Source organism: Tursiops truncatus, chromosome 4 (genome assembly GCF_011762595.2).
Source record: "Tursiops truncatus isolate mTurTru1 chromosome 4, mTurTru1.mat.Y, whole genome shotgun sequence".
Lineage (NCBI taxonomy): Eukaryota > Metazoa > Chordata > Mammalia > Artiodactyla > Delphinidae > Tursiops > Tursiops truncatus.
The window spans coordinates 63,866,847-63,879,260 of NC_047037.1; the positions used below are offsets into that span (position 1 = coordinate 63,866,847).

The window sequence follows — 12,414 nt, forward strand, 5'->3', positions numbered from 1 at the left end:
TTGTACAGATGAGAAACCCAGTCCCAGAGAGACCAGGTCCAACGCAACCTCCCTGGTTCTGACTTTTCAGCTGGGAGGGATATCAGAAATCACTGAAATCACATGGTGGGACAGAGCTCATTAAAATGACCACAGCTGCAGCTGGACAGAGCAGAAATCAGGTTGAAATAGGAAAGGAATGAAGCCATAGGCCTAAGGCACACTAAAGGCAGAAAGTGCCACCTGCCTGGTCAGGCAACAGGCCACACGCACGCAGTCCTGGGAAGGAAGCCACATCACAGGGTCCAACACGGATCTTGGATGGCAGTGGGCTTCTCTGTGAGGCAGATGGAGACTGGTGTGGCATGACCACAGGAGGGGTCCAACAGCAGGGGATATTCTGATGCTCCTAGAAGGTGGTCCAGAGCAAGGCAATCTTTCAGCCAATAGCAGGTCTCTTCCCGTTAGTCTGGAGTTGGGGGATGGGACCCCAGATGCTGAGAAAAGCAAAACAATGCTCTGCCAGTCATTGCTGGACAAGCCCAGCAGTGCAGCTCCCTCAGGGAACGAGGTGAGACCACATCTCGGCAGCTGGCTTGGGCTCAGGGTTGAGACTAAATCAGGAGGTCAGAGACAGTTCAGCACCAGGGGCTTGATGCCGAGATCCAGAGCTTGAGGACAGGATCAGTGCTGGAGGCTGTGGGGAGGCTTATCCCAAGGGCAAGGATCAAGTCGTTCCAGGTGTGGGGGGAGCAGGTAGGCAGAGGTGGGAGGCAGGTGGCACCTGACCATCCATTCCAGTGGTTCTCGGTGAGCATCTAATGTCCACTGAGAATCTGCTTCAACATAACAGGGTGGGATGTGGGTACCTGAACTTTTAAGAAGCTCTACAGGCAATTCTAGTGTACATTTCTGGTTAAAAATCACTGAGCTAGACCAATCCCTTCAGTTTTCAGATGAAGAACCTGAGCCCTAGAGAGAAGTGACTTGCCCAATGTCCTACAGCACACTAGCAGAAATAGGACTAAAACCTTGGTTTCTTCACTCCCAGTCCACCGCCTATACATTCAAGTTAGCAGTTAACATCAGCAACAGTAGCAACAGCTCTGGAGATGCCTACGCCCCTGCCTCTGATATCATCCGATGTTCTCAGTTAGGGAACATTGCTTATTTATGCCCCATAAGCAAACCAAGACTGCGAAGTGAAACCATTTGCTTGCTCAAGCCCATATAGCTGGGCTGGGACTCTTTCCTAGTCCTGAGATCTTTCTCTGGCTTCAAGCACCACATTACAAAGCTGGAGTTTAGGCTTTGCTCCCAGGAGGCAAGACCTGACCTTTTTCAACCTGGACGGTCTAATGGCCTCTAATCCATTTCCTGTGCGTGTGGCCAGCAAGCCCCTAATGGAGTGTAGCTATAAGGCTAAAGGGGAGCCTGGTAGTTAGAGGCCTAGAGGCATAAGTGACATTTGGACAACTGGCCAGCTGGCTACAGTGCATTTGGCACCCCAAGGGTCCCAGAAACCAGAGCCAAAGTGCCAAGCATATCAAACTCATGTCACCAAGGTCTGCGCTCAGCTGCTCCCTTAGCATTTGCAAAATGTCCTGCCCACACTCTTCCCCTCGCATCCTCCCTTGGCCATTTGCAGGAGCAGATGAGTTGAGGTTACATGCAGCTGATCCCAGACCTGCCGGCTAATTATCTTGGCCTGTAATTAGTGTTTCCTATTCCTCACTCCTTGCCAACTCCTGCAGTTAATGTATCGTTTCTCTCTCTGCAGAGACTCCTTTGGGAGGGTTCTGAGGCCCTGGAATGAACATTTCTGGTAGTGGCAGGATTTTGGAGATGTTCCATCTGCTGCCTGTCCCACCACCCCTTGGCATCATCTCTGCTCCCTCCCACCTCAAAGTCTACATCCACCACCAAGTCTTTAGTTCTCTCCTGAACACTTCTTGAACGTGTCGTTGCTTTTCCATCTTTGTGGCTCTGATTTGATCAGACCTCATCATCCTTCATTTGGACTCCTACAGTATTTTCTTAATGGGCCTTTCCTGTCCTGGTCCTGCAAATGTCTCCTCTGCAATATACGAAGAATAATCTTTCTAAATTGCCAATCAGGCTGTATGACTCTCCTACCTAAAAGCCCAACCTTTTTAGTTTGGCACATAATGTCCTGGGCAGTGTGGTCTGCCTAATTTTCGACTCCCTCTTTCACATGGTTTTTACCTGGTTGTAAATTCAGAACTGCTGTAATTTTCTCCTCTCCTCCCTCCCTTACACGTCCCAATACGTATGTACATGTGTGTGTGCACGCACACACACATGCACACACACGCACTCCATCCATCCATGCTGCTCCATGAGCAGGAGGACAGAAGACAGGGCAGGAAAGGGATCTGACTGACTTGGGCAAGCACCCTAAGAACAACCATTAGGAAAGTGAGAAGGGACTCATTCTCTGTGACTTTGGAAGATGGGACTAGAAACTATTAAGTTCATTTTAATACTCAGAATAGATATTTAACTGATAGGGACAGAGTAAAGGGACAAAATACGTGATTAAATAGTTAATCTCACTAGGGAACTGTAAATAGAGAAAATAAGTATGGGAGACCCCTGTAAGTTAATCATCACTCAAGAAAGTACGCTTTTGTAGCAAGAAAACCATGCAACAAAAGCATGAGACATGCTCCTCAAACAATAAAACAATGGTGGAATGAGGTCCACATCCTGCCCAGTGAGGTCCGTAAGTTATCGATTCCTAGGACATGCTTCTCTGCACGTACTAAAAACAAAAATATAGGGAAAAGGTGACATTATACTGAAACCTGAGATGATTTACCATATTTTAGTATGTTACCACCTTTTGGCCCATTTCCATAGTGCCATGACAGTCAGTCCCAGTATGACCAAGTAGGAACAAGAAAACTCCCCCCATCCAACGTGGAGGAGGAGCTGATGATGGAAGTTTGATGTCTATTCAAAAATGAGGAAGGTGGTCTTTTCTCCCTCCTCACTTTTCCTTTGATTATAAAACTGTATACTATGACCAACAATTCTATTTCTTGTGCATTTGAGCACAGCATAAGTAACAAGGGAACATCATCACAGTAGAAATGACTGATGACATTAGAGCTGTAAAAAGTCAATGGAAAAATCTTGATAGTGAACATTAGTGCTTGAAAGGTACTGCAGAGGTATGGAATGCCTACCAGCACATGACAAAGTCTCTGGGACATGATAACATTGTAGAGCAGAGGGTTACAGATGGCCAAATAGCAGTCATAGGCCATGGCTGACAAGACAATGAACATAAGGAAGAAAGCCAGCTGTGTGGTGCATGCATGACAGGAAATGGTATTTTGATCCACAACAAAATTTACCAGCATCTCAGGACAAATGACAGTAGAATTACCAAGATCAATGAAAGCCAGGTGTTTGATAAAAAAGTACATAGGTGTGTGTAGGTGGGAATCCACTTGGATCAAGATGATCATTCCCAGACTTCCCACCACTGTGATTGTGTAGTAATGAGGAAGACCCCGAAAAGTGGGGCCTGCAGCTCAGGATGCCTTGTGACTCCCATCAGAATGAATTTAGTCAGTGATGATAGATTTTGTTGGCCCATTTAGTCCAGTTAGCTTTTCTGGAAAGAAACAGGTTGTTATTAGCTTCTTTGTGGTATCTTCTAAATAAAGTATAATATGTATAGACAGAAAAAAACAAAAAACTGTAGCCCAGTAAGCTCTCGGGGTGACACTCCCTTGCCTACCGCTTGTACTTCTCACAAGTGTCCTATACTAATAAATTCTTTCCTTACCTGTCACTCTGCCTCTTGCTGCTTTCTTTCTACAGCGAGACAGACCTATGCTCTACTGAGTCCCAAAATGCATTCTGCGGTGTCATAACCACTGAAGTTATTTGAGCACAAAGTGGGCTCCCCCAGGAAATAGTGAGTGTATCTGAGCACAAAGTGGGCTCCCCCAGGAAATAGTGAGTGTATCACCTGGAGGATTCGGGCAGAGGCTGTCTGTCAAGATGCCACAGGTGCAATTCCTGCACTGTGCATGGTCTGGGAGTCTTTGGCCCTCAAATAACATTCTAATTCCAAGATTCTGTACATCTCTGATACAAAAGCCACATCAAGTTTTGCTGCTTCCACAGAGACTTTCCTGTTTGGGAAAATCTCACCTCTCTGCACATTTGTGTCTGAATCCCGTCCATGCACACACACACACACTCCACACACTGCGTCAAATGCTTCAAATATACGGTGGAGACACATCTTACACTCATTCATCTATAAAAGCTAGAGGGAGAAGAAGAGCAGGAACATAATTTGAATAACATGGGGGTGACTCCTGGTCTTCCGCTCAATAAGCAGAGGCCCCAGGCCAAGCGGAGGTGCGATGGGAGGTGAGCGCCTGCCACCGTATCCTCACTGTGTCTCATTCCCTGTGGGCCGCTCAGAGCTGGGAGGCATCTTGAAGATAGGGCTGCTGAACACAGGCCAGCTACTGCAGCTGAGGCATCACCGAAAAGCAGAAATCAGTTCCAGCCTCAAAGGACCGACTGGCGGTGCTGAACCCTATGAGAGACGTGAAGTCTGCTTCTGTTGTGAGGTCCTCCAGCGGGAGTTTAAACGGAATTTAGGTACTGTTTGATTTTTCCCTCATATGCCGACTTCAGAGGGTACTGAGGTCCAACTCCACTGTGCAAGGTCTAGCACCATGTCTGGTGTGGACCACAGGATGGGGAGGCCCCAGATCTTCTACTATTCTCATCTTAGAACCCTGAGAGAGCATGGTGCTGGGCACCTAGTTATTGAGTAATTGTTTAGAAGTTACTTTAGTCTTTCAGAACTGGTGTGGTAGAAGAAACACGAGTCTAATGGTTAGTGACCCAGTCATGGTCCCTTCCAGTTCGGTGATTTTAGGTAAATCTCTGTGGGGCTCAGCCTCTTTATCTGTGTGTGTGGAGTATGTTGCAGGGGCTGGGGAGTGGGGAGGGGAGAAGAGTATGGATTAAACGACCTCCATTCTTCCTTCCAATGTGAATGTGCTAGGATTCCGATTTTTCTGTTTTAGAGGTTGGCAAACTTCTCCTGTAAAGGGCCAAATATTTTAGTGTCCGCACACCACACAGTCTCTGTAGCAGCTATTCGACGCTGCTATTATTGCATGAAAGTAGCAATACATGAATGAATGGGCAGCTTTGTCTCAATAAGACATCATTTACAAAAACAGGTGGCAAGCTGAATCTGGTTTGCCGACCCCAGGTTTGTGGACTATTGTTCTAGTCTAGTCTATCTACTCTCCACATAGTAGGACTTTCTTTTTCTGTCTGAACTATACCACTCAGTTGCCTATCTCATGAAGAGACTCTCACCAAAGCTCCTTACTCCTCCTCTGCCACAGTAAAGTGGTTCCAACTTACAGGAAGCCTTTCCTTAGATCATCTCAGAGTTCTGCTGAATTCAGAGCTAAGAACCTTGTGGTGAAGCAGGTAATAACAGTTGACCATTTTCACTCTGTCAAAGAAGTCTAGGTGTTCAAGATTTCCCAAACCATTATGATGAGTGGAAAATTTAGTTAGTAACAGATGTATTGAATCTTTTCAATAACAACATCTGGGAAGAATATATCAAGAGCTGGACACACTGGTCTCCTAAGTTTGGCATCCAATATCCTCTTGATTTGTCATCAGTGGCTTTTACGTACCCTCCTGTAACCACCACCAGATGTTGTATCAATTCCAACACTTCTAAGCTCTGCGACTTCAAAGAAGCTATTCAACCTCTCTATGCCTCAGTTTTCTCAGTCTAATGAAATAATTAGTTTTAAAGAGTTTGCATAGCACCTGGCATACAGTAAGCACTTGATATGTGCCATTATTATCTCCTTGTCCATGAACATCCCTCATATTTACATGCCTCTGGGCCTTGGCTCACCTTCATCCTGGCACATCTGTATTCTTCCCATTGCTCAGGATTGAGCTCAAATACTGATTGGCCAGGAAGAGTTCCCTGAACCCCTTGGTAAGAAATAACCTTCCCATGTCCTTGATGGGACAAATAACCTTCTCATACCTTGATCTCTCTCTACTTCTCACAGTAATTTTCTACTTTGTCATAGTTTGTTGGCACCTATCGCTATAAATATCTTGGGGACAGAACTGTCACCAGTTCTTTTCTGGATTCCCTCCATGATGCTGAGCAAAGTACCTCAGCACATAAAGGATTCTTGGTAAGTGTTGGTTGAATTAATGAATCAAGTAAATCAAGAAAAGTCTCAACAGCCAGATTTTATCTTCCCTTTCATTTTGCATTGTGATACTTGGTTTCATGAGGATGCGACTCTACTGTCAGTTTCCAGTAGAAGTTTAACAACAGGCTTATTAGTTTTCGGAATATACTGGATATGATAACTGACAGACATGTGATTCTCACTCAGGTTTCATTTGAGTGTGGGTGGATGTTTTTTCTTGATAACTTGTATCCTATGAACTCATCCATTTATACCACATCTAGGCACAGACTGGAGACTGGAATTCCATGCCTATGAGGCAGCAGGAGCAGGTGGGCTTGGAGCCTAGGGCTCGAGAGAGAATTTGTCAAGTTTTGCTAATTAAGCCTGGGATCCATCTCTCCCTCAGCCTGCCAGGATGATGACAATGGACCGCAGCTAGTCATTTTGCTAAAGAATTCCCACTGTAATTTTTTTCTGTTATTAGTGAGAGAGAAGTCTGTGTGCATTAGCCACATATTGAGGCCATACTTTACCCCAAATTGGAATATATATTTGGTGCTACTTGATTTCACATTTATGGAGTTGAGTTTAACTTCAGAGAAATTTCAGTTCCCAGGCCTATGATACTTCCAAGTGCTGGATGAATCATAGACTTTTAGAAAATTGAAAAGGGTCACAGAGATTAATGATTCTAATGTCTGATGCATCCATCTCTCCAACTTTCTCATGCATGCTTCCAGTGATAGGGAGTTTTACTGCTACATGAGACAGCCCATTTCTTTTTTTATTATAACTTGAATTCTTATTGATGTAACATCAGCTTGCATTTTCATGGTGATTTACTTCGAAGAAAGTATCTTCACAAGGTTGTTTGGAAGAGGCCTGGACCCATTGGTTCCATCACCCCTACTTCACTGAGGAGGAAACTAGGGCTGGATGGCTCTAAGCCATGGATCTTGTGCAGGGTATTGGAGTCAACACATGAGGTGATTCCCCTATGCCATGAGTTCCCTTTTTAACAAATAGAAGTTATTTTTACCTTCAATTTTAAAATAATGAAATATATTTTCTGCAGATGTAGAGGGAAAATAAAATACTCTAACTGCATGTTTTGAACTCACTCCCAGCTCAGTACTCTTTTGAGATGGCTTAACCCCTATGACCAAAGTCCAGGGAAGCAAGGAAGCCTGGAAGAGGTCCCACTGGCCTGAGTAGGGTATCAGTTTCCATGGAGATGATTCAGGCAACCACCTGGAATTTGCTTGCAGTGGGTAATGGCTTGCATCTCAGAGGGAAAGGGGTAAAGCCCAGGGAAAGCCAGCCTTCCAGTTAGTGTGCTGTTGACAGTGCCAGGAGGAGCTGACCATCCTGGCACCAGCTGTCCTAGGTGGGCCAGTCCTGCTGAGGGGCATCGATCTTTTTCAGTGCCCCCTTTTTCTTCTCATGAACCTGGACAACTTCATGGACCCAGTTGCCTTTCCTTTTCCTAAATTCAGGAATCCTAGCCTGTCTACCCTTTGCTGTTGATCTACCTGGAAAGGGTCCAACACCTTCAAGTCACCAACAGCCTGACCTCAATAGTGCTGAATGAACCTACACTGGCTGATGGTGCTGGTACGTCTAGGCCTGTCTTCATAAGAAATAAAAATACACACATACAGAAGAAGGAGGAGAAGGAGAAGAGGAAGAAGAGGAGGAGGAGGATGGGAAGGAGAAGGCTAAGGAGAAAAAGAGAAGGAGGAAGAGGAGAAAGAAGGAGAAAGAATGATAAGAAGAAGAGGAAGGGGAAGAAGAAGAGAAAGAAAGACTGGAGGGCTTCCCTGGTGGCGCAATGGTTGAGAGTCCACCTGCCGATGCGGGGGACACAGGTTCGTGCCCCGGTCCAGAAGATCCCACATGCTGCGGAGTGGCTGCGCCCGTGAGCCATGGCTGCTGAGCCTGCTCGTCCGGAGCCTGTGCTCCGCAACGGGAGAGGCCACAACAGTGAGAGGCCCGCGTACCGAAAAAAAAAAAAAAAAAAAAAAAAAAGAAAGACTGGAAATTTGAAAGAATGAAAAGCCTAAAAGGAGAGCTAAAACATTGAGAAATCAAAATAAAGTGGAGGCTGTTTAAGTAGAATAGAGGCAAGAGAGCAAGAAAGAGAATTCTCTGATACAAATTTTCAATGAGATTCAAGAAGATATTACCAAAGAGAAAGCTGATAATAAGAAAACTCTCAAAAATTAGGAGAAATAATTTAAAAAGCAATTGCTGAAATTAAAACAATCTAGAAGGAGTGAAAATATATGGAGGGACAGAAAACTGAATTACTGATCTCAAAAATAGACTTAAAAATATACTCCAGGGCTTCCCTGGTGGCGCAGTGGTTGAGAGTCCGCCTGCCGATGCAGGGGACACGGGTTCGTGCCCCGGTCTGGGAAGATCCCACATGCCGCGGAGCAGCTGGGCCCGTGAGCCATGGCCGCTGAGCCTGCGCGTCCGGAGGCTGTGCTCCGCAACGGAAGAGGCCACAACAGTGAGAGGCCTGAGTACCACAAAAAAAAAAAAAAAATTTTATATATATATATATATATATATATATATATATATATATATATTCCAGAATATAGAGCAAAAAGAACAAATGAATGAAAATTATTAGTAAAAATAAGAGAGAAATGGAGGAGAGACTCAGGATACATAACTGACAAAGACAAGCAGCTCGGGAAGAGACAAAGGAAAAAATGGGGAAACAATACTAAAAAATAAGAAAATTTTCTGGAGCTAAAAAAAGACCATTTTGTATTAAAAGTCACAGAGTTATACACAAGATTAATAAAAATAATATAAACAAACATTTTCTTGGGAAAATGTTAATTTCCAGGAATAGAAAGCATATATTACAAGCTTTTAGAAAGACAGAACAGCTTATTTACAAGGGCAAGATAATCGTTTTGACACTAGAGTTCTTATCACAACACTGGAAGCTAGAAGACGTTGAGAAATATTTAAAGAATATCACTGGGAAAGGACTGTGATTCTTTGGTTTCCAACCAAGAACTGCAAGGACTCAAAAAGCATGCAGCCATGGACTTCTTACAAAGGACTTGAAGAAATATGCCTTCTTCATTAAAATGTAATTAGAAAAAAAAATATCAGATTGGGGAAGATAAAATATGTAAGAAAAATACTGATTTTCAATGAATTCAATAAATCTCATTTTTAAGTATAAATCAGGTTTCTTAGAATAGAATACTGAAATAAATGTTTTAACAACTCAGAGTAAAACTTCCAATCATCTTAACAGGCAGGAAGAGGATAGAGTGAGGGAAAGCATTCTAAGAGTCTCTTCTTGAGGGACTATAAGCATATACAATGTACAAAAGTCAAATGTATTCATACATACCTGCGGCAAGCAGTTAAAACATAGAATTCTAAAAGTATGTCATTTATAAGGGCATAACAATATGAACTATCTAGGATAAAATCTAATAAAAGATGCTCGAAACCTCTCTGCAGGTAAGCATAAAATTGTTGAGACGTTAAGGAAGACCAAACTAAATGGAGAGATACAGTATACTCATGGACTGAAGACCTATTGTAAATATGACCTTTCTTCCAAATTGATCTAAATATGCAATACAATCCCAATCAAAATCTTAAAGCATTATGATCACGTTTATGATTATGATAATCTTAAAGCTTATCTTGATAAGCTGATTATAAAATGTATATGAAATATGAAGAGTCAAGCATAGCCAAGATACTCTTGAAAAAGGAACCAAGGTAGGAAGACATGCTGTAAAAATACGAAGCCTTATTATGAGGTTACAGTTATTAAAACAGTGTAACCTCAGCACAGGAATATAAACCAAGGGACTAGAATAGAGAGCAGACTCCAGTATATATGGATGTCTGATATGTGATATAGGTGACAATGCAGAGCAGTAGAGAAAGACAGTCTTTTTAGTAAATGGTGCTAGCTTGACCCCTACCTTACAACATATGCAAAAATTAATTCCAAGGGGATTTGAGATCTAAATGTGAAAGACAAACAAAAAATATTTTACAAGATAAAATAGGCAAATTTCTTTATACTTCAGGGAAAGTAAATTTTTCTTATAGAGGGCATGAAAGGGGAATTCCCTGGCAGTCCAGAAGTTAGGACTCTGCGCCTCCACGGCATGGGGCACAGGTTCAATCCCTGGTTGGGGAACTAAGATCCCACGAGCTGTGTGGCACGGCCAAAATTAAATAAATAAGTAATTAAATAATTAAATGGACATGAAAGCAATGATCATATAATAAAAGAATGAAAAATTTGAGTATATTAGTATGAAGAAATTGCGTTCATCAAAAGACACCACTGAGAGAGTGAAAATACAAGCCATAGAGTGGGAGAATATTTTTTCAAGGAGTTCATATCCAAAAATATAATTAAGAAACAAATCAGTAAGAAAATCCAAGAGTTAGCAAGAGTCTGGAACAGGCATTTCACAAAAGACAAAAAATTGTAGGAAATTGATATATGAAAAAGCACCCACTTTCAATAGTAATCCCAGAGATACAAAATTAAAATCACTGGAAGATATCACTACACATTCACCAGAATGATTATAATTTAAAAGACTAACCATATCTCATATCAGGGAGAATGTAAAGCAATAGGAACTCATACGTGTGGGAGTTATAAACAGGCACAATCCCTTTATATAAGTTAGACAATCTCTACTAAATTTAAAGATACTCACCATGCTCCAACAATTCTACTTATTGTTACATAGCCAATGGAAATGTGTGCACAAGAAACTTGCTCAAGAATGTTCATAGCAGCATTATAAAATAGCCCAAGATGGAAATAACCCAAATGTCAGACAATGGTGGAAAAGAAAAATAAATTGTTGTGTATTTATATGATGGGATACTATACAGCATCGCCACCAACAACCAAAAGCTATAGCTACACATAACAAGATGAATAAATCTTTAAAATGTAATACTGAGCAAAGGAAGTAAGACATGAAAGATTTATACAGAATAATTTTATTTATGTACGTTTCAGAAACAGGCAAATCTAAATGCTAAAGTACTGAATATACAGCTTGGTGGTTAAAATATGAAGAGAAAGGAGGAAACTCCTACACAAATCAGGATAATGGTAACATTCAAGGGGAAGGTTGAGAATAACTTCTGGCTTTTAGAGTTCTGTCAATGATCTACATTCAGTTACTTGAACTGGGTAGTGGTTAGATGAGCAATTCTTTAGGCCATACACGTGTGTTCTATGCATCTTTTTCTGTATATTTCATAGTAAAAATTTAATGTATATCCTTAAAATACAAAAAGAAAAAAGAAACACCTAAGAGTGGCAATGTTAATATCAGATAAAGTAAAATTTGAGTCCAAGAGTAAAAATGGAAAAAGAGAATATTTCCCATTTGATTAAAAACACCAAGACTAGAACTCCCTGGCAGTCCAGTGGTGAGGACTCGGTGCTTTCGCTGCTGTGGCTCGAGTTCAATCCCTGGTTGGGGAACTAAGATCCCACAAGCTGCACGGTGCGGCCAAAAAACAAAAAAAATAAAACCCCACCAAGATTATATATTTGTCATAAACTTTCATGTACTCTACACTAAACAGTACTTTGCAAGATATACAAAGCACAACTCTTAGAGACAAAAACAAAATTTGATAAAAACAGAATTGAAGAGTTTTTTTTTAACATCGTTGTCTCAGAATTTGATTGACCAAATAGACAAAAAAATATAAAAAGGATATAAATCAGTTTAAGTTTATAATTAGTAGGATAAACTTACTAGATAATCTAGTATTTGATACTTTATAGAGAATATATATTCTCACATGCCCATAGAAGTAGAAGAAAATTGTGATGTGTTTAGTTATAAAGAAAATCCTGAATAACACTTTTCAAAATGTAAAAATCTTACCACATTTTGGGACTATCACACAATCAAACTAGAGCCACATGAATGGTAGATCAAAAGAAAACAAAAACCAAACAAATAAAATCCACAATTTCTTTAAAGAAATTGTAAATTAAGTCAAAATCATACTCTGAGATCATCTAAATATCAACAAAAATAAGAACAGTGCATAGCAAAACTATGGGTTGGTGCTAACAAGAACTATTATAGATTTAAATTCTTTTACTATTAATCAAAAAAGGCCAAAGATAACAACCAAGCTT

General features: G+C 41.5%; 1 protein-coding gene across 1 annotated transcript; it reads right to left on the reverse strand.

Annotated features, from left to right (window-relative positions):
• Positions 1-2,873: 2,873 nt before the first annotated feature.
• Positions 2,874-3,607, reverse strand: LOC101318481 (olfactory receptor 8K5-like). Its single transcript, XM_019946000.2, is given in 2 exon segments — positions 2,874-3,508; positions 3,511-3,607. Coding segments are annotated over 2 exon segments (732 nt in total).
• Between the last annotated feature and the right edge of the window lie 8,807 nt (positions 3,608-12,414).